Source organism: Lontra canadensis, unplaced genomic scaffold, assembly GCF_010015895.1.
Source record: "Lontra canadensis isolate GAN:19392208 unplaced genomic scaffold, GSC_riverotter_1.0 scaffold7, whole genome shotgun sequence".
Lineage (NCBI taxonomy): Eukaryota > Metazoa > Chordata > Mammalia > Carnivora > Mustelidae > Lontra > Lontra canadensis.
In genome coordinates, this window is record NW_022631001.1 from 24,610,697 (window position 1) to 24,633,201 (window position 22,505).

General features: G+C 47.2%; 1 protein-coding gene across 2 annotated transcripts; it reads right to left on the bottom strand.

The window, feature by feature from the left end:
* Nucleotides 1–8,305: 8,305 nt before the first annotated feature.
* Nucleotides 8,306–21,714, bottom strand: DNAJB13 (DnaJ heat shock protein family (Hsp40) member B13). 2 transcript variants are annotated; one of them, XM_032853119.1, is made up of 8 exons: nt 21,570–21,714; nt 16,482–16,585; nt 15,331–15,492; nt 12,690–12,847; nt 11,532–11,645; nt 10,370–10,483; nt 9,420–9,496; nt 8,306–8,834 (listed from the first exon to the last, which is right to left on the bottom strand). In XM_032853119.1, exons 1-8 carry the CDS (start codon nt 21,635–21,637, stop codon nt 8,681–8,683), a joined length of 951 nt encoding a protein of 316 aa, XP_032709010.1. In that variant the 5' UTR covers nt 21,638–21,714; the 3' UTR covers nt 8,306–8,680. The 2 variants fall into 2 exon arrangements, with proteins under 2 accessions (XP_032709010.1, XP_032709011.1); XM_032853120.1 differs by lacking the exon at nt 21,570–21,714 and having other exon boundaries at nt 15,331–15,552; nt 16,482–16,582.
* Between the last annotated feature and the right edge of the window lie 791 nt (nt 21,715–22,505).

Consider the following 22,505-nt stretch of genomic DNA (forward strand, 5'->3'; position numbering starts at 1 on the left):
TAGCTGCTGGAAGAAGCTGAAGGTTGAGACCAGTCATGCAAGCAAGGACATACAGGAAGTCAGCAACTGAACGGGCGCCAGGACTCAGACTCATCCCTCCCCCCATGGACTCTTCACACAGGGACCAGTGCTGGAGTCCTTTGGAACGTGTTGGGCAGCTGTGGAGCCAGGCTCAGAGAACGTGACTCCCCTCTTCCAGCTGCCTAAAGCAGCTAATACTACTGCTCCTTCCCCACTGGTCAGAGCTGGAGGCTCAGCCCTTCAGTGCTTTGGCAAGGGGTCCAGGATATTAGACTGGTTCTCGGGGACAGAAGGAGGGCCCACGATTCCTCACCTTACTTCCTAGCATCTGACAAATTGAGCTGGGGTCTCAGTCCCTGAGAGAGACAGGGTTGGATTCCATGAACCGAGCCATAGTGAAGATGGTAAGCAGCCCAGTGGGGCTATTGTCTGCTGGGCTGCAGGGAATCCACATAAATGGAGGACCAACCCTCCTGCACCCTAATTTCATGTTAGTCCTGGGAGGCAGGACTCGCTGTTAACGCACCAGAGGAAAGGGTCAATTTGTTGCCCTAGGCATGTCAGCTGATCCACTCACCAGCCTTATGTCCCAGATACTAGGATGGACACAAGGCCACCAGGCTCCATCATGGTTCTGGGCATGACCCTCGGACAGTGAGGAGCTTGGGGAGGTGGCAGAAACCACTGGGCAGCATATCCATAAGCCTCAGTAATTCAGTAACCAGTCCTCATGGCCTATAAAATGAATATATGCCAAGCCAGCCTGCTTTGCCTGCCAGATGAGGTAGCACCGGAGATCACAGAGGTAATAGAAATCTCATAAAGCTCTTTCGTCAAGCCTAAAAGCCTGCTTCCTTCAGAGCCTCACCATGAAAAGGCTAGAGGCAGGCTTTGCTGCTGGCCTGGAGGAGACAACACAAGCACCTCACTCCCTCATCCGCCTGCTCACTGTCAGCAGAGGACAGCTGGCACCACCTCTCCACCAGCCATGCCTCAGGGCAGAGTCCACTTCATCTGGTTTCCATAAGGCCCACAAGACCAGGATTGTAATCTTTGCTGTAAGAAACAGGCTCAGAGAGGCGAAGTGATTGGCCCCTGGCATATGCCTGAGGTGTAACTGATCCCAAGGCCCACATTCCTTAAAGGGACTGCAGAGGTGCTTCCTAGTGCTTCTGGACCTAGAACCCTGGTCCAGATTCCACATCTCAAGGGCAGCTCCTGCTGCGTTCTCCCTGATGATTTTAAAAAAATTTTTTTTTTTTAATTTTTATTTGTCAGAGAGAGAGAGAGACCACAAGTAGGCTGAGAGGCAGGCAGAGGCAGAGGGAGAAGCAGGTTCCCTGCCGAGCAAGGAGCCGGATGTGGGACTCGATCCCAGGGTGCTGGGATCATGACCTGAGCTGAAGGCAGCCGCTTAACCAACTGAGCCACCCAGGCGTCCCTCTCCCTGATGATTTTTAAATGGCTGACTGGTGCTACTGAAACCACATTTAAGAAAAAACCTTAAGCTTGGATGTGCTTTGAATGGGGGAATCCAATATGGGCAACATGGGGGCCTTTTCTGGTACCTCTGAAGTCCCTCCATAAAAGTGGCCAGTTACTCTCAGAAGCTTGGATGTATGCTAGCCCAAACCCAGACTCAAAAGACAGAAGAGTTGCATGCCACACTTGCTGATGGATGGTAGGCAGGTTGGGGAGGTAGGTGTGCTCTACATGGGCCCAACTGGCCTGGAGGCCATAGCTGCAGCAATCCTGGAACCCTGATACCTAAGCAGTGAGTTCAAGTACATTCACCAATGACTCAGTCCTCAAGCAGCCTGCAGGGGAGTTATGAGTAGTAACATCCAGGAAGTCTGTGGCAGGGCCGGGAGTGGAACCCAGTTTGCCTGCCTTCCACTCCACCCTACCTAGAGGCAGCCCAGGACCCACTATGTAGATGGAATTGAGGCTAGTGAGGAAGAAATCAAAGCCATTTCCAGTGCTGTGTCCTTAGTGTTGCCTCTAGGCAGGATGAGTCTGGGAGTAGCCTTCAAAGTTCTGATGACATCTTTGTCCCATGTAACCTTGACAAGTGTTTTCTTCTCTGTGCTTCCTGTCCACAGTATGACCATATAACACTCTAGAGACTGTCCCTGGTAAAGATTTTGTGTCATGAGAAATCAGAGCAGAGTGGGGACCCACAGAGGCCACACAGCTCTGCCCCACTCTATCAAGGTGAGAGCATACAGGCTCCGAACCCTCAGGGACCTACCTAGTCATGGAAAACCAGGACAAGGAGGCAGTACTGACTGCCAGGGACATAATCTGTATGGACAAAAGTTGGAACTAGAGTTGAGAATAACAATTATAAGGATACTTACTGGGCTAGGAAAAAAAGCATAGAAGACACTAGAGAATCCATTCCTGGAGAAATAAAAGAGCTAAAATCTAAAGTTAAAATCAAAAAGGCTATTAATGAGATGTAATAAAATTATGGAGGCTCCAACTGCTAGGATAGATGAGGCAGAAGAGAGAATCAGTGATATAGAAGATAAAATGATGGAGAATAAAGAAGCTGAGAAAAAGAGATAAGCAACTGCTGGATTATAAGGGGGAGAATTCAAGAGATAAGTGATATCATAAAGCAAAACAATATTAAGATAATTGGGATCCCAGAAGAAGGGGGAGCAGAAGGTATATTGGAGCAGAGAGCTTCCCTAATATGGGGAATGAAATGCATTCAAGTCCAGGAGTCACAGAGAATCCCCCTCAAAATAAAAATTGGTCAACATCCTGACAAATGACAGTGAAACCTGCAAATCTCAGAGACAAAGAGAAAATCCTGAAAGCAAGTCAGGACAAGAGGTGTATAACCTACAAGGGCAGAAACAGACTGGCAGCAGACCTATCCACAGAGACCTGGCAGGCCAGAAAGGACTGGCATGATATATTCAGGGCACTAAACAAGAAAAATAAGCAGCCAAGAATACTTTATCCAGCTAGGATATCATTCAAAATAGAAGGAATGATAAAAAGCTTGCAGGACAAAGAGAAACTAAAAGAATTTACTAAACCACCCCTACAAGAAATATTAAAAGGGATCCTTTAAGCGAAGAGAGAGCCCAAAAGTAACATAGACCAGAAAGGAACAGCAACAATATACAGAAACAGTGACTTTACAGGTACTTTACAATGGCACTAAATTCATATCTTTCAATGCTTACTCTGAATATAAATGAGCTAAATGCCCTAATCAAAAGACATTGGGTATCAGATTGGATAAAAATGCAAAACCCATTGATATACCCATTGATATCTGCCGGATACTCATTTTAGACCCAGGGACACCTCCAGATTGAAAGCGAGGGGGTGGAAAACCATTTATTCAGGTTTTAATGGATATCAAAAGAAAGCTGGGGTGGCAATCCTTATATCAAATTAGATTTTTTTTTGTTTTTTTAGATTTTATTTATTTGATAGTAAGGGAGGGAATATAAGCAGGGGGGATGGGAGAGGGAGAAGCTGGCCTCCCACTGAGCAGGGAGCCCAAGGTGAGGCTCAATCCCAGGACCCTGGGATCATGACCTGAGCCGAAGGCAGGCGCTTAACAACTGAACCACCAAGGTGCCCCAGACAGATTTTATTATTTTTTTTTTAATCTGTAAATTTTATTGTGCAGAATAATTGGAATCTTCCAGGGTTATAGGTACTGGGATCTTAAGAAAACAAATTAGATTTTAAACCAAAGACTGTAATGAGATATGAGGAAGGACACTATATCATAATTAAAGGGTCTATCTAACAAGAAGATCTAACAATTGTAAATATTTATGCCCCAAACATGGGAGCAGCCAATTACATAAACCAATTAATAACAAAATGAAAGAAACACATTGATAATAACACAATAATAGTAAGGGACCTTAACACCCCACTCAATGCAGTGGACAGATCATCTAAGCAGAAGATCAACAAGGAAATAAGGGCTTTGGATGACATACTGGATGGGATGGACATTACAGACATACTGAAGACATTCTATCCTAAAGCAACAGAATACACATTCTTCTTAGTGTATAGAACATTCTCCAGAATAGATCACATATAGGGTCACAAGTCAGCTCTCAACTGGTACCAAAAGATTGGGATTATTCCCTGCATATTTTTGGCCTACAATGCTTTGAAACTGCAGCTCAATCACAAGAGAAAATTTGAAAAGAACTGAAATACACAGAAGCTAAAGGGCATCCTACTAAAGAATGAATGGGTCAACCAGGAAATTAAAGAATTTTAAAACTTCATGGAAACAAATGAAAATACAACTGTTCAAAATCTTTGTGATTCAGCAAAGGTGGTCCTAAGAGGGAGGTATATAGCAATACAAGCCTTTCTCAAGAAACAAGAAAGGTCTAAATTACACGACCTAACTTTACACCTAAAAGTACAGCAAGCAAAGCCTAAACACAACAGGAGAAGAGATTTAATAAAGAGTAAAACAGAAATCAATGAAATAGAAATCAAAAGAATAGTAGAAAAGATCAACGAAACTAGGAGCTGGTTTTTTGAAAGAATAAGATTGATAAATCCCTGGGCAGACTTCTCAAAAAGAAGACAGACAGGGTCCAAATAAATAAAATCATGAATAAAAGAGGAGAAGTCACAACAAACACTGAAAAAATACAATTATAAAAACATATTATGAGCAAGTATATGCCAACAAATCTGGAGGAAATGGATGCATTCCTAGAAAAGTATAAACTACCAAAACTGAAACAGGAAGAAAAAGAAAACCTGAACACACCCAATACCAGCAAGGAAACAGAAGCAGATGTCGAAAATCTACCCACAGACAGAAGTCTAGGGCCAGATGGCTTCCCAAGGGAATTCTACCAAACATTTAAAGAAGAATTAATACCTATTCTTCTGAAGCTGTTTCAAAGAATAGAAATAGAAGGAAAACTTCCAAACTCTATGAGGCCAGCATTACTTTGATCCCCAAACCAGACAAGACCCCATCAAAAAGATTTACAGACCAATATACCTGATGAACACAGATGCAAAAATTCTCACCAAGATACTAGCCAGTAGAATCCAACAGTACATTAAAAGGATTATTCACCACAAACAAGTGGAATTTATTCCTGGACTGCAACCATAGTTCAATATCTGCAAATCAATCAATGTGATACACTACCTAAATAAAAGAAAGGACAAGGGGCACCTGGGTGGCTCAGTGGGTTAAAGCCTCTGCTTTCGGCTCAGGTCATGATCCCAGGGTCCTGAGATCGAGCCCAGCATCGGGCTCTCTGCTCAGCAGGGGAGCCTGCTTCCTCGTCTCTCTCTCTGCCTGCCTCTCTGCCTGCTTGTGATCTCTGTCTGTCAAATAAATAAATTAACAAAATCTTAAAATAAAAAAGAAAAGAAAGGACAAGAACTGTATGATCCTCTCAATAGATGCAGCAAAAGCACTGACAAAGTACAGCATTCTTTCTTGATTAAAATCTTCACGCTCTAAGGATAGAGGGAACATGCCTCAATATCATAAAAACTATGTATGAAAAGCCCACAGTAAATAGCATTTTTTAAAAGATTTTATTTATTTATTTATTTGAAGACAGAGATCACAAGTAGGCACAGAGGCGGGGGAGAGGGTGGATCCAAGTTCCCTACTGAGCAGAGATCCTGATGCAGGGTTCGATCCCAGGACCCTGAGATCATGACCTGAGCTGAAGGCAGAGGCTTAACCCACTGAGCCACAAGGCGCCCCACAAATATAATTCTTAACTGGGAAAAACTGAGAGCTTTTCCCCTAAACTCAAGAACACAGCAGGGATATCCACTGTCACCACTGCTGCTCAACATAGTTCTGCTCAACATAGTAACTTGCCTCAGCATTCAGACAACAAAAAGAAATAAAAGTCATCCAAATCAGCAAGAAGAAGTCAAACTCTCACTCTTTGCAGATGACATAATAGTTTATGGGGAAAACCCAAAAGACTCCAACCCCAAATTGCTAGAACTCATACAGGAATTCATCAAAGTGGAGGGATAAAAAATCAATGCACAGAAATCAGTTGTATTTCTATACACAAACAATGAGACAGAAGAAAGAGAAATTAAGGAGTCGATCCCATTTACAATTGCACCCAAAAGTATAAGACACCTAGGAATAAACTTAACCAAAGAGGCAAAGGATCTGTACTCAGAAAACTATTGAACACTCATGAAAGAAATTGAGGAAGACACAAAGAAATGGAAAAACATTCCATGCTCATGGTTTGGAAGAACAAATATTGTGAAAATGTCAATGCTACCTATACATTCAATGCAATATACATTCAATATGTATATACATTCAAAGCAATCACTATCAAAATGCCACCAATGTTGGGGCACCTGGGTGGCTCAGTGGGTTAAGCCTCTGCCTTCAGCTCAGGTCATGATCCTGGGGTCCTGGGATCGAGCCCCGCATCAGGCTCTCTGCTCAGCAGGGAGCCTGCTTCCCTTCCTCTCTCTCTGCCTGCCTCTATGCTTGCTTGTGATCTCTCTCTGTCAAATAAATAAATAAAAATCTTAAAAAAAAATACCATCAATGTTTTTCACAGAACTGGAACAAATAATCCTAAAATTTGTATGGAACCAAGAAAGAGCCTGAATAGCCAAACGAATGTTGAAAAATAAAACCAAAGCTGGTGGCATCACAATTCCAAACTTCAAGCTCTATTACAAAGCTGTAATCATCAAGACAGCATGGTCCTGGCACGAAAACAGACACATAGATCAAAGGAACAGAATAGAGAGCCCAGAAATGGACCCTCAACTCATGGTCAACTAATCTTCGACAAAGCAGGAAAGAATATCCAAGGGAAAAAGGATAGTACTTCAACAAATGGTGCTGGGAAAATTGGACAGCCACATGCAGAAGAATGAAACTGGACCATTTCACTACACCATACACAAAAATAAAATCAAAATGGATAAAAGACCTCAATGTGAGACAGAAATCCAACAAAATCCTGGAGAACATATGCAGCAACATCTGTGACCTCGGCCATAGCAACTTCTTGCTAGACATGTCTCCAAAGGCAAGGGAAACAAAGGCAAAAATGAACTATGGGGACTTCATTAAGATAAAAAGCTTTTGCACAGCAAAGAAAACAGTCAACAAAACCAAAAGACAACCGACAAAATGGGAGAAGATATTTGCAAATGTCTTATCAGCTAAAGGGCTAGTATCCAAAATCTATAAAGAATTTATCAAACTTAACACCCAAACAACAAATAATCCAATCAAGAAATGGGCAGAAGACATGAACAGACATTTCGCCACAAAAGACATCCAAATGGCCAACAGATACATGAAAAAACATTCAATATCACTCAGCATCAGGGAAATACAAATCAAAATACAATGAGATACCACTTCATACTGGTCAGAATGGCTAAAACTAACAAGTCAGGAAACAACAGATGTTGGTGAGGATGTGGAGAAAGGGAAACCTTCTTATGCTGTTGGTGGGAATGCAAACTGGTACAGTCACTCTGGAAAACATGGAGTTTCCTTAGAAAGTTAAAAATAGAGCTGCCCTATGACTCAGCAATTACAGTACCGGGTATTTACCCCAAAGATACAAATGTAGTGATCGGAAGGGACACCTGCACCCCAGTGTTATAGTAGCAATGTCCACAACAGCTGAACTGTTGAAAGAGTCCAGATGTGGGATGCCTGGGTGGCTTAGTTTGTTAAGCAGCTGCCTTCAGCTCAGATCATGATCCCGGGGTCCTGGGATCGAGTCCCACATCGGGTTCCTTGCTCAGCGGGGAGCCTTCTTCTCTCTCTGCCTCTGCCTGCCACTCTGCTTGCTGTGCTGTCTCTCTCTCACAAAAAAATAAATAAAATCTTAAAAAAAAAAAAAGAAAGAACCCAGATGTCCATTGACAGATGAATGGATAAAGAAGATGTGGTACACACACACACACACACACACATACACACAGGAATATTATGCAGCCATCAGAAATGAAATATTGCCATTTGCAACAATGTGGATGGAAATGGAGGGTATTATGCTAAGTGAAATAAGCAATTAGAGAAAGATAATTATCATATGATCTCACTGAGTTGTGCAATTTAAGAAGCAAAACAGAGGATCATAGGGAAGAGAGGAAAAAATAAAACAAGGTAAAATTAGAGAGGGAGACAAACCATAAGGAAACTAACTGAGGGTTGCTGGAGGGGAGAGGGATGGGGATGGGGTAACCGGGTGATGGGCCTTAAGGAAGGCATGCAATGAGCACTGCTTATTATATAAGACTGACCTTATATCACTTAATCACTGAGTTCTACCTCTGAAACCAATAACACATCATACATTAACTAATGAATTTAAATAAATTTTTAAAACCTGGACAAGGACCCAGGTTTTAGGCTTCCTACACCTTGCCCTTCCCTCTGCTCACAAGAAAGAGATACATGAAGCTCCTTTTCCTCCAACACACTCTCCTGGGTGCAACTGGTAGGTAGGAAATAAATCTTTATTGTGTCAGTTTAAAAGTCCCATGCCATCCCATCCTCACCTCCCATCTGTGCTGTGGGCTGGCTCCCCTGCACATCCTGAGGCCGGGGTGGGCTAAAGGCCCAGCTAGCCTCCTCCACGCACCAGCCCCCAGTCCAGGAGAGTTATGTCAGCAATGCCTGGCGCAGCATCTGTTTCTTTTGGGGTGTGAGGCGGGTGGGGAACTGGATGTCGAAGAAGATGAAGAGATCTCCCTTCTTAGTAGGGTCCTCGGGCAGCGGCATCCCCTCACCTGGCACCTTCTTGAAATACTTGGGACTGAGATGTGAGGATGAGAGAAGGGAAATTAGCGGCCCCCCAGAGGAGCATTTTGACAGATCCCGGGCTGCCCCTGCTCGCATAATTTCAGGCAAGGGGCAGTCAGTACGGCTTTCTACCATGGGGCTCATTTCAACCAGAATGGGGTGGGGGTGGGGGGACTGGCTTGTTCAGACAGCCTGCCCCCTCGACAACCCTTTTACACTGAGTCTCTAACAGAGGGTTCCAGAACTAGAGGTACCACCCTGGGTTGGGATGCTGAGAGGCGGAGTAAAGCTTCCCATGCAGAGGGCCTTTCCTAGAAAGGACTTAAGGAATACAACTCAGAACACTAATGAGAGGTTCAGAAGGAGGAAGGCAACCAAGATTGCCCAACAGGGGGGCCCTCTGGGCTCTAAAGTGGCCTTGTGCAAATTAGAAAAAGGCACTCCCATTTACCAGGTGACTGCAGCTTGGCCAGAGGTGGGGCTGGATTTCAGGTCTCTCTGGCCAGGACTGAATGGCACGGGGCTGCCCAGCGTGCCACTACCCTCCAAGGCCCAGGCCAGCCCTTCTGCCAACTGGGGCCCAAGCAGAGGCACTCACTGGACAATGTCATTGATGGGGATGTTGAGCAGACGATCGTCTAGGGTCTTCACCTCCACAGTGCAGCAGGTCAGGGCCTAGGGGACATGAGGGCCAAAGGTGGGAGTGGGGTTGGTCACCCTGGCCTTTCTGTTTAGAAGGCACTTTTTGAGCTTATGCAGTGCCAAGCCCTGAGCCCTGCCTCAAGGAGGCACAAGGCTGTTCAAGGACTCACAGAAGAGCGAGCCAGGCAACTAACTACCTGCCCACAGGAGCTCAGTCTGCTAAGTAAGATTGAGGATGACATATGTTACGATAGAGTGAAGTCAAGGAGTCTGCAGGAGCCAAGGAGAGGCCCCCCGAACCATTTTGGAGTGGGACAGGAAGGCGGCCCCATGGTGGCTGTTGATAAGGGTGAGAAGGAGCTTGCCAGGGAGACAGGTGGATACAGCATTCCACGCAGAGGGCGTAGCACAAACAAGAATCCGGAGGTGTGAACGGGCAGGAGCTCTGAGGGGCACCGTGGTCGGAGTGCACAGTGGGGGAGAACCGCAGGGGCAGAGTATGGAGGGCCCTGAACATCATAGGAGATGCTGAGACAAGCCAGTGGCACAGTCCAATAAGTACGGGGAAGAGCCTAGAGAAGTTGGGAAGGGAGGCGGGAGGGCCGCCAGAGGGCTCCTGGGCAGACGCAGGTCCTCACACCCAGTCTGAGAGATGAACAGACCAGGTGGCGGGACTGACTGAGTGACTGCCTGCAGGTGCGGTGGGGGAGGGAAGGCAAAGCCTAGGCCGGTGCTATTCTGTGTTTGGAGTCTGAGGACACAGAGGGGCCCTGAAGACACCACAAAGATTCTGTGTGCTCTCCTCACGTTCTGAAGGCCTACCCCATGCAGTGGGAGGAGTGCAGAATGCGGCCGGCTTGCTCACTCTCATCTGCCCACCTCTTCTCTTCTACTTTGCCCACTTACCTTGCCCAAGGGAATGGAGTTCACAAAAAGGAGGTTGTCACTCTCCCTGCGGAATCGAGGGTGTAGCTTCTCCTTTACGATGAAGATGATGTCGGCTGGGATAATGTTGGGGCCCTGGGCAGAGGAGGCTAAGGGTTGACAAGGGCTAATTGGCTGTGTACCACTGGCCAAGTTCCTGCCTCTACTGGTCTCCATGTCTTCATCTGAACAATGAAGAGATTAAACCAGGTTTTCTGGAAGAACCTTTACAGTTTGTTTCCATATCCCTTCCTCTGAGAAGCCTACTTGGGTGAATCCAGCCCCCCCAAATACTTCTCCTCTATTGAGCAAAAGGATTCACTCAGCTGGAGGGGGACAGGGGCTTCCTGAGGTGGTGGGCAAAACTCTGAGCTGCAAATTTGAAGACAACTTCCAGGAAGCCTCTGTCCTGCCAGGCTTCATTAACTGGGGGCGGCGACAGGCCACAGTCCTCAGTGTGCTCCAGACTATGGTAAAGGGAACCCAGAGGCAGGAGACAAGAGAGGCCCTAACCTAGGTGGGGAGGTCAGGGGAGGCTGCCCACAGCTGGGAGCATTAGAGCGGGGTCCTGAAGGGAGTGTTTTGGAAGTAGATGTTTTACAGGCGAGAAAGGAAGCAAGAAGTATCAGCGGAGGAATTAATCTCTTTCGGCTCTGAAAACACGATCACTCTGCCTCTTCTCAGACTTAAGGATTCAGCATGCCTTGAACAATAATTTTATATTTTTATTTAAATAATTATCATTAAGATATTAAATGGTATTAAAATTACTATTAATAAGTGGTTTCTGAATAGCTCCTGTAGTTAGGCTTTATTCAAGAAGCACTGAAGAAAATCAGGAAGAGAGAGTTCTTGTGCTCTTGCCCTGGGCAAATCCCTTCCCTCTCTGGGTCTGTTTCTTATTCTGCAAAACGGGGAAAAGCCCTGGGTATCCACTCACAGAGGTATGGTGAGGCTCTGTCGCCTGTAAGGGACTTTGGGGATCATCTCACCCACTCTGCAGACTGGTCTCCCTACCAGACTAGGGTTCACAGGTGCAGGAGAAAGCATTGCCTCCTTCCCTCTCAGTCTTCCCACTCCATGAACAAGCCCAGGCAACTGACACTAATTAAGGATGGATCCTAGTCAATTCCCTCCTTCTCACCTGGTCCCCTTCCTTCTCAAAGGTGATCCGTGTGCCCTGCCTCCAACCAGGTTTCACATCAATTGTGAGAATCTTGTCCTTGATGGTAGAGGAGTACCCATCCTCGTTCAGCACCTGCAGCCAGATGGCAAGGGGGCTGGGGAAAGGTTTGCTGGGGATTTCCCGGCTGGCCTTTTCACATGAGAAATTTGTTACAGGGGTTCTGTGCTCAGGATCATTCCTCTAGCAACAGGGAGAACCTTCCCAGAGCCATTCCCACTCTCACCCCATTCACTGGAACCAAGGACTTATAATTCCAGGATGACAGGCTATGTCATAGGGCTGGGGCTTGAGATGCCAAGTGGTCACCATGAGTTGATCAAGCCCCCAATTCCTGCCCTAGAAATCACGTGGCCCTGGCCACTAACAAATGCATAGTGAACACATACCCAGGTCCTCTCTCCAAACCCAGAGGCTCTGGCCATGAGGCTCTGGGAGGTCTCTTAATCATGAAGGGAGAAAGGGAGAAAGGTCAGCATATTCGAGCATTCCCTATTACGTCATCCATCCATTCCCCAATCGCATGCCCAGACGGGTGCCATCCCTGGAAATCATGGCCATTGTTGGCATCTCCTCTTCTGGGGAAAGGTGTTAAGAGGTCTTGCTTGTGTGCCTAGCATAGGGTTGGGCCACGGGACAGGGCCAACCCAAGGACTGACTGTACCCTGGGCACTGAAGGTCTTCAATCAGACTCCTTGGGGACTGTCCTACAGCCCACCCTCCATGCCCACCCTGTTTCTTCTTCCTCATGAGGCTTACACACTGATGAAGCCCTGGGGGTATGGTCTGGTAACGCCCAGAGGACAGAATTTACAGGAGACTCTGCGCATTCAGAGCCCAACTTCCCACAGGGATGGGGATGAACTGAGAGGAAAGGAAAGACTCTGTCCCAGTTAGGAACACTGGAGAGGAGATTCCTGCGCAGGATAGAATGGGACCTTTGATTGTCCCTTCCAACTTCAGATTCTAGAATTTTATTATCCTAGGTCTCCAAACTTGAGATTTCATGATTCCATCAGAGACCATACCTGAGGTTTCCAGTGAGGACAGGGAGGAGGTTACTTGTAAGATTGGACGGGATAGGTAGTGGCTCCCAGTAGGAGCAAGCCCAGTACTCACCCTTCGGGAGATCTTAATTTTCTTGGTGCAGCCAAAGAATAAGTCCTCCAGGGATAGGTAGAGGTCTCGTTCAATTGGGGGGTCCTGTTTCTTGACTCCTCGGCCCCGGAGCCCCCCAAAGTTCAAATCTACCTCATTTCCTTCTGCATCAAAAAACTCTGCAGGAGGTGGGGAGAGGAGACTGTTTCCAGGGACCTGGAAGCATAGACACCTTCACACATACTTCTTCCGTCCCCAAGTGTAATACCCAGCATCTCATTCCTACCTTGCAGACTCAGACTGTTAGGCCAGGTCAAAAAGTTATCCTCAATTGCAGATCCAATGATTATCAATCCTTGCCACTTCCCACTGCTTCAAACCCCCCACCCCACCCTGTTTAGATGGTCCCACACTCTCCTGACTCCTTTCCTCCTAAACTTGGGAAATACCCTGCGAGGCTGGCTGTCTCAGAAGGGAGAGGAGTGCCCTCTGGTGGCAACTCCTGGTATGCCAGAAATGACTCCTGCGGTTAGCTGGCCGCTGGGAGAGTCATAATAAGCATTCTAGTCCTTCCTACCCTTCCCCAGGCTCCCCTTTCCCTCATGTACAGCCCAGCCCAATACCACTAGAGACCCCAGACTCAAGTTTCTATGAAGTCAGCTGCTGACAAAGGGCTGGGGCAGGGGTGGTTCCTTAAAAATTTGAGACTTCACCAAACTTTTTTTTCTTCAGTCTCTTTTCTCCCTGCCCAGCTCTATACCCATAACCCCTCCTGCTGCCCTTCCATCCCAGTCCAAAGAGCCCTTGCCTCTTGAAGTGCTATGTAGTAGTTTGGATCCAGTTTTTCTGTGCTTGGATTGGAGTAATAATGCCTGATCTGCCTTCTACCATTAGGATTAAATAACAAGATGATGAAGAAGAACTAGACGTTGCTGAGAGCTTACTCTGCAGCGCTTCACATGGTTGTCTCACGGGGCAGAGAGGCCAAAGAAAATGCTCACAGCCCCACAGTCCATCTGGACTCGGACAATGTGACTCTAGAACCTGTGTCCTGAACCACTGTGCTTATCGCTACATGTGAAGCCCTTTGTGTAGAGTCTAGGTTGCTATCATAATTCAGATTTTTAGGCAAGGCCCCACTGTAATGTGTGCCCAGCTGTGCTGTGCTAACGAATCAAGAGGCCTGTGAATTACCTGGTCCCCTCTTGTATCACTGAATTCATTTGTTCACCCTGCAGCTATGGTGTACGGGGCTACAGACACCCTAGTAGCCAGGTGGGCCTTGTCCCTCGGCCCTATAGGGAGCTGGGACCCAAGAATCCCTGGGGTGAAGCACTGAAGCAGTATAGCTTCTTCTTCTTTTTTTTTAAGATTTTATTTATTTATTTGTCAGAGAGAGAGAGAGAGCACAAGCAGGCAGAGTGGCAGGCAGAGGGAGAAGCAGGCTCCCTGCCAAGCAAGGAGCCTGATGTGGGGCTTTATCCCAGGATCCTGGGATCATGACCTGAGCCGAAAGCAGCCACTTAACCGACTGAGCCACCCAGGCGTCCCGGCAGTATAGCTTCTGAGCACTGCTCAAGGGACCCCAAACCTTGTAAGCAATGCCCCTATAAGCTCTGGGTTGGCTCCTCTGAGCTGTCTCTTTTCCATGCACCGGTCCCTGGGAGAGACAGATCCATTGTACAGTATCTTTCAGTCTGCAGAGCCCATGCTCATAATGGCTTTATAAAGCCCGTTATCTCATTTGATAATGATGGGTGAGGAAAGGACTAGTATAGCCATTTACCAGGAAGGAAGTTGAGGTTTCAGAGCGGTGAAGGGATTTGCCGAGAACCACATAGCTCGTAAGTGGCAGCGTGTGGATCTGAAACAGGCCTGACCCTGAGTCCCCTGCTTTGTCCAGTCACACATGCAGCTGATGAACTTAGTTCCCTCTGGCAGACAGGAGAAGGCAATGCAGGGTGGGAGGGGGCCCGGAGGTAGACAGACAGTGAGCTGTAGCTCGGTTGTTATTAACATGGAGAAAAGGAAAAGAGAACTTCTGAAATGCAGAAAGGCGGTGGTATAGCCAGGTGGAGGGGCTACAGGGGGACAGGCAGTGAAACTGAGCTTCTCTGAGTCGCATAACTGAAGCCAGGAAGACAGGTCTGAGGGCGAATTGTCCTTGCAAGATGACCCTGAGCCTCAGAAATCAGCTCTTTGTCAGTTTGTTGGGATGTGGGATCATTCACACATCCATCCAGGTACTCAGCTGACTAACACACGCTTGTATAATGAAATCTGATGCAGCTATTAAAATGAATGGAACAGATCTGTATACAATATGGTACATAATAAGATCATCTCCAAGATACACTAAGTGAAAAAAACTCAGCGTGTACAATATGGTCATCTTTCCTTAATTAGGTAAAATGCTTATGTAAACATAAATATATGCTCATAAATGCACAGAAAATTTCTGGAAGGATACATAAACTGTTAGCAGTAAGTGGCTGCTCCTAGAGAAGGAATAAAGGCTGGACTTTATTTCTTCTTTAATACAATTTTTTTTTAATCAGGCACTATATCTATTTCTTAAATAAACAAAAGGATTCAAAGAAAAGAAACCTTTTATAGCTCTGTCCTTTCCCAGTAAGGCAAGTGGGGAGGTGAGGCCTCTTACCACCAAAGGGGTTGTCTCCTCCGAAGAAATCATGGAAAACCTTTTCAGGGTTGCCGTGGAAGACGTAACCAGTGGTCCATGGGGTCTGGGCTCCATACTCCAGGGGAATCCCACCCTTCAGGCCCTCCTCTCCAAACTTGTCGTAGATGCCTCTCTTCACAGCTGTGGACATGTTGCACCTTGAGGAAGGGGCCGGTCTTGGGGACAAAGATAGCTACTGGGCTGGGAAGCAGATGAACACAGGGTGGAGAGAAAGGGGCAAAAGCAACCTTATTTCTAACGTGCCTGTTGTCTGGCAGTCTTTGGAAGGAGATCTGAAAAGTCAGGTGCGGAATCTCATGGTGGGTGCATCTAGGTATGGGCCTGTAGCCTGGAGGAGAGCCAGAACAGTGGGGGAGGACTGGAGGAGGGATCTAGAGATTAACAGTCAGGCTACTGTCCTGGAATTTGGCTAAACTCATCATCACAAATACAGTTTTATCTGGGGCAGGTAGAATCCTAGCACCTTGAAATTCTAGAATCCAAGAATTCTAGAGCTCCCAAATTCTAGAGCTTTGAACTCCTACAGTCTAAGGACTCCAAAGTCCTGAGAACTCGGGACCAGAAAAACCTTTGTGATCTGGCCATTCTTTGGCACAGGATCTGTAATTAGTCTCTGGGACAAGACTTCAGGATGTCCATGCAGGTACTCCCCAGGGCAGAGGGGAGGAATCGCTTTCTATACTCCTGGTTTCAGGAGATTTCTGAATTACCAGCCTCTCCATGCCCCTTTATAGACATGCTCTCCTTGGCCGTCCGGGAAGAGCAAAGGCGCATACCAGCTTCAGCCTCACCTTCCTGCCTTGGCAGCAAGCATCTCACTGTGCACATCCCTGCGGGCCCAGGGTGAGTGTGGGGGCTGTGGGGACCTGCACCAGGTCCTGCCCCCCTCCAAGACCCCCCTCCAAGCTGAGCAGATCAGCTTAATCCAAGGGCTCCCCACGCCACGTCAGCCTTATCTTGGGACTACTGAGATAGGCGACTAATTCTTCGTGCTGTTTTCTTTCTAAGTTTGCCCAGACTCTGGGCAGGAAGAGGAATGCCTCCTCCCTGTTGGGCCCCCTCAGAAAGCCCAACACCCGAGACCTGAGGAAGAGAGCAGAGTCACTCACGGTCGCTCAGCACATCATAGGCCTCTGCTATTTGCCTGAATGTCTCTGCTGCAGATGGCTCGCTGGACTTGAGCGGGTGGTTCTTCAGGGCCAGTTTCCGGTACCTGGAGGAGGGAGGATTCATACTCGTCATAGCAGCTGAAACGGGCCCAAGGTGCAGGCCATGGCTTAGAGCTGGCTCTGCTGTTCACTGCTCTGATGTTCCCAGCTATAAAGTCTGGGCTGTGGTAGCCAAGGCGGCCCATGGCTCAGATGCCCTTGAAGAGGGCCCAGCGGGGAGAAAGCGTAGCTGCCCGCCCTCGGTGTTTGTGCTGATGCTACCCCTCCTCCACCTGCTCCAGCCAGGGCCCAAGCATGGTGGGGATGTTCGTGCTGGTGCCTCGCTGTGGGACACAGGACCCCTCCAACCTACAACCTCTGCCTTGGAACTCCTGCCGATCGGCCGGGCTGAGCATTTTCTCCAGCCGACCCTGCGGCCCTCCCCACCCAGCTCCCCCACCACAGGCATCAGACCTGCACTGGGGTCTGAAGGCCCTCCCTGCCCACTCCTGCTCCCCCTTGACCCTCACACATGCCTCCCCCAATACATTTCTTGCACATCGAATCCTGTCTTGATGTCTGAACTGACCCCTAGGCTTCTTGGGAAGATCAGGTAAAATAAGGCGTCAAAGGGCTGAGTACAGAGAGGCACTCAGCACATGTCAGGCCCTCTGACTGTCTCCTGCTTCTGTGCTCATTCCCTGCCCAGCTTCCGTAGCTGCCCCATCCCACCACTCAAGTGAGGAAGCACCTACAGCATCTGAAAATCTGTACCCTCAGTGTCCAGGAGGAAAGAGCTGGCATGGACTGGGGGATTTGTGGAGTTGATAAAGGGACCACTCACCAAAGTGTGGGAGATAGGGAGGATAACCACAGGGGACAGTGCTGTAGCCCAAGGTCAGGAGCCCTGAGGGATCCTGATGCCCCCGAGCCTATAGGAGTGAGGGGAGGAAGAAGTTCATGACATCCCATGGAAGAGTGTGTGGATAGGGGGGCCCTTGGCAGGAGCCGTCATCTTCAGTTAAGGAACATAGCCAACCTGAAGGGCCCTCCTAGGAAGGGAGCTGGGAATAAAGACCCCCAGCCCCTCTCTCCTCCCTCCCAATCACCTGCCTTGGGCTCTCTTCAGGAAGTCTGAGCCCCATGGTGTCTACTGATGCAGTTCAGAGGGCCCAGCTCCCAGCGCCATCTTGGTATCTCCTCTCCGATGTCCCACAGGCCCCACAAACTCAATGAGCCCAAATAAAACACACTTTCATTCCCTCATTTTTTGCTCACTTACCCAGGCACTGCAGCCAAAAAACTGAATGTTATCAGCTCCCAGGTTCTTTGTCCCCTCCACCCCCATCCCACCCGTTACCAAGGCACGTCTGTTTTTCTTTCTCCCCAATGTTCTCTTCCTGCCACTTCATCCCTACAACTATTGCAGAACCATGGTTTCCTGTTTCTAGTGCTCCCATTCCCCAGGACTTTTGGCGTGCTGCCCCCTGACCAAGTCACTCTGCAGCCTAAATCCTCCACTGGTTTCCCCCTTTGTCTTCAGCATAAAATCCAAATCTCTCCGAGATTCAAGCCTCTGCTTCTCTCTCTGGCCTTCTCACTCGCAGCTCTCTCTCCCCACTCCCATGACCTCTCCTGACCTTCTGCCCAGGCTCCAAACTCCCCACACTGCGTTGCTCATGTCTTTGACATTCTACTCCCTTCACCTGTAACACTCACCCCTCTCCAGTCCCTCCCATCTCCCACTGGCACATTTTCATTCATCTTTCAACACACAGCTCAGGGTCAACTCCTCCAGGATGCCTTCCCTAACTGTAGCCTCCATTCTGGGTTAGAATCCCCTTCTCGAGTCCCCAGTGCCTTCCATCCCTAAACTTAGTACTTGGTGCTCCAGCTGGTTATTGACTGGCTTGTCTCTCCCACTAGCGTGATTTCCTTGAGTTACTGTGTCTGGTTCTGTGTCCCTGGTGCCTAGCTCTGAGCAGCAGGGAGTAAATGAATGACCCGAAGTAATTGTCCCACAAGGCAACCCATCTCGGGGTGGGACCGCTCGGACTTTGAGGCAACATTTCATCTTACTGAGTGAGGCCTGCTGTCCTGTAACTCTGAAGGTCCTAACTCTGCCCTTGGAGGCCTTACAGAGAGTACTGGCTTGTTCCACCTTCAGAGACTTGAAGACAATTGTCATGACCTCCTTGAGGCTTTGAAACCAGCCCTTCTCTGTTACAAAGGCCAAAGTCAGTTATGAGGAGAACTGAAAGAATATTCTATCAATGAGTAAAAGTAAGTGGGTTTGAGAAGAGTTCCGTTTTCATATAAACTTGAGTAGTTGTAAGTTTTACTTACAACCATCACTGTTTTACGGAGTGGCCAAGAGGTGAGTCACAGCTCAGATGTAGCAGCCGAGACCAAATGAGAGACACTGAGAAGGGAAATAGCTAGGCAATTAGGAATCATCGTGGTGCTTTTCTTCATTATATACATTCAGTATTTGGAGCGGGGAGGTCAAAAATCTAGGTACTCCTGTATGGCACTCATCTCTTAAAACTGTTACAAGAGAGAAGGGTTAGGAGCTATTGTTTGAAATACACGTGGTCCTTTTAATCACTCTATAGGACCTGGTTTTGGGGCAAATGATTGCTGGGCATTTCATGTTCATTATCTCATACAATCCCATATTAATACTAGAACAGTCTTTATAATTATTAATTTTTAAGAATAGAGAGTGCACGAGAGAGAGCACAAGCAGGGGGAGGGGCAGAGCGAGAGGGAGAAGCAGGCCCCCTGCTGAGCAGGGAGTCCAGTGAGGGGCAATCCCAGGACCCAGGACCATGACCTGAGCTGAAGGCAGACGCCCAACTCACTGAGCCACCCAGGTGCCCTTGTTTGTTACTGTTATTTAGAGATGGGAAAACGGAGGCTCAGAGAGGGCACTTTGTCCATGTCACACAGCTAGCGGGTAGGAGAACCTGGATTCAGATCTGGGTGTTTCTAGTGTTTAAGTTTGGCTTACTTTTCTGCACTCCAACTCTTTGTGACCTCTCCTTAGATGGCTCCCACTGGCCAAGGAGATGCTCTGAACTGTGGGTGACATCACACACTGTCCTGAGTTATTCTGTAATTGTCTCATGAGTCTGTGTCTTGTTTCTCAGCCACACTACAGACTCTTTCGACTTACCCCACAATTAATGCCCTACAGGACCTGGACCACAGTAGGCCTGGTGTCCAGATACTGGTTCTGTTGTTTACTAGGCACATGGGCTTGGGATAATAACAGCACCGACCTCTCAGGGTTGTTGTAAGGATTAAATGAAATAATGATGGAAGGTTTTCGGAACAGAATCTGTACATTCAATAAATGTATCACTACCCAACCTTAATTGTATTATCCCAGATTCCTCCCCTTTTCCTTACCCTCCAAAGATCTGATTAAGAGCCAAGTCAAGGGGCACCTGGGTAGCTCAGTGGGTTAAGCCTCTGCCTCCAGCTCAGGTAGTGATCTCAGAGTCCTGAGATCAAGCCCCGCATCGGGCTCTCTGCTCAGCGGGGAGCCTGTTTCCCTCTCTCTCTGCCTGCCTCCCTGCCTACTTGTGATCTCTGCCTGTCAAATACATAAATAAAATCTTGAAAAAAAAAAAAAAGAGCCAAGTCCATTCTCTCTCTTCTCACCAGCCCACTGTCCTGCTTCAAGCTTCATCTTCTTTTTTCTTTTTTAAAAAGATCTTATTTATTCATTTGAGAGAGAGAGAGATTGAGAGAGAGAGCACATAAGCAAGGAGAGGAGCAGAGGCAGAGGGAGAAATAGGCTCCCTCCTGAGCAGAGAGCCGGACGTGAGGCTTGATCCCAGGACCCTGGGATCACGACCCGAGCTAAAGATGAAGGCTTAACCCACTGAGCCACCCAGGCGCACCTAAGCTTCATTGTCAGCCCTGATTATCATGACAGACCCTGAATGGGGTCTCTCTACTTCTAAAATAAGCTTCCACAACACTCTGTATTCCCCTTCTGTAACATTCATCACACTTATGACTGATTCATTATCTGTATTCATCAACAAAATCAAGCTACTTATCTGTATGATCCAAGATCATATCTCCAGCTTCTACCACTGCACCTAACCATAGGGTAGGCACTCAATAAATATTCATTAAAAAAGCACTTTTTTTTTTTTTTTGAGAGAGAGAGAGAGAGAGCGTGTGAACGAACAGGGTGTGTGTGGTTTGGGGGGAGAGACAGAATCCCAAGCGGGCTTGACACCTAGTGTGGAGCTTGACGCAGGGATCAATCTCATGACCTGGAGATCATGACCCAAGCTGAAATCAAGTCAGATGCTTAACTGACTGAGACACCCAGGTGCCCCCCAAAACCACTTTTTTTTCTACAGAAAAATGTGCTGACTCCCATCCTACACTTTTTTGGAGATGGACCACAAAATCCCCAAGACCTGATGGAAGTATTGAGAAATGAAGTTTAGCATAAAAAACTCCTCTGAGGGGCGCCTGGGTGGCTCAGTGGGTTAAAGCCTCTGCCTTCGGCTCAGGTCATGATCCCAGGGTCCTGGGATCAAGCCCGCATCGGACTCTCTGCTCATCATGGAGCCTGCTCCCTCCTCTCTCTCTGCCTGCCTCTCTGCCTACTTGTGATCTCTGTCTCTCAAATAAATAAATAAAATCTTAAAAAAAAAAAAAACAAAAACTCATCTGATGGCCAGAATAAAATTTGAAACAAACCCATCTGGTCAGGTCACTCTCCTTTTTTCAGTCCTTTGGTTCTCCATAATCAGAATAAAGTTCAAATGTCTCCTTTGTCCTAACTTTTATTGCTAGGAAAACCAGGATGAGCAGAAAGAGAGATAGGGCTTAGGAGGTAAAGGATGATGGATTGGGAACTCTGACCCAGCCCAAACCTAGTATAGGTAAGCAAGAAGCAAGAGAAGGAACAAGGTTTATCTTGCCTGCCCCAAACTATGCAAGAAAGCTCAGTTTAGAAGATAAAAGGTGGAGCCTTCCTGGCACTTCCCTAAAGCCTCAGTCCCGCCCCACACTTACGCCTTCTTGATCTCGGCATCCTCTGAATTGCGAGTGACCCCAAGCACGGAGTAATAGTCCTGGCCCATGGCTGCCTGGCAAGGCACCCAGTTGTATAATCCCGACTCCAAGAGGGCTGTTAGTCTGCATTCTCTGGTTGCTCCTGACAACCGCACAGGGGCACTCTGGGAGTGGTAGTCCTTCCTGCCCAAGCAAACCACCTGTTCAATTCTGCCTCACAGAAGAGCCAAGAGAAGAATTAGAAGAATAGGGGCTGATTCTGTGACCCTGATAAAGGTCACTCAACTCAGAAACTCTCAACTCAGTGTTTAAGAAAAGTAGCAATTAGTTTTAATTAAAACTTTTCAGAACAGGGATGCCTAGGTGGGGCAGTTGGTTGAGGGTCCAACTCTTGGTTTCACCTCAGGTCATGATCTCAGGTCATGAGAACAAGCCCCACTGGGGCCCCAGGGTCATGCGGAGTCAGAGTTGGCTCGTGACTCTTTCTCCCTCTCGCTCTGCCCCACCATCCCCACTCCAACACACACTGTCTCTCATAAATAAAATCTTAAAAAAAAAAAAAACTTTTCAGAACAAATGCATCTAGCTGATTTTTTAAAAATAAGTTTTAAATTTTAGAATAGTTTTAAATTTTCAGAAAAGTTGGGAAGACAGAATTCCCATATACCCCACACCCAGTTTCCTGTACTATTAATGGCTTACATGAGTAAGGTATACTTATCACAAATAATGATCAATATTGATACATTGGGATTTTTTTCTAATGTTCAATTTAGTGACATTTATTTATTAAGTTTTAATTTAATTGCACTATAGTTTACAGTGTTATATTAGTTTCAGGTGTACAATATAGTGATTCAAAAATTCGTGTATCACCTGGTGCTCATTACAATAATTGCCCTCCTTAATCTCTAACACCTGTTTCACCCATCCCTC

Bases quoted from the DNA above. Each gene is read 5' to 3' on its own strand.
- DNAJB13 (XM_032853119.1), bottom strand. From the start codon at position 21,637: ATGGGCCAGGACTATTACTCCGTGCTTGGGGTCACTCGCAATTCAGAG. The intron at 15,493-16,481 runs GTGAGTGACTCT...ACATGTCCACAG, and splicing joins CTATGATGTGCTGAGCGACC to CTGTGAAGAGAGGCATCTAC. The intron at 10,484-11,531 runs GTGAGAAGGAGG...TCCTCTGCCCAG, and splicing joins TTGAGAAGGAAGGGGACCAG to GGCCCCAACATTATCCCAGC.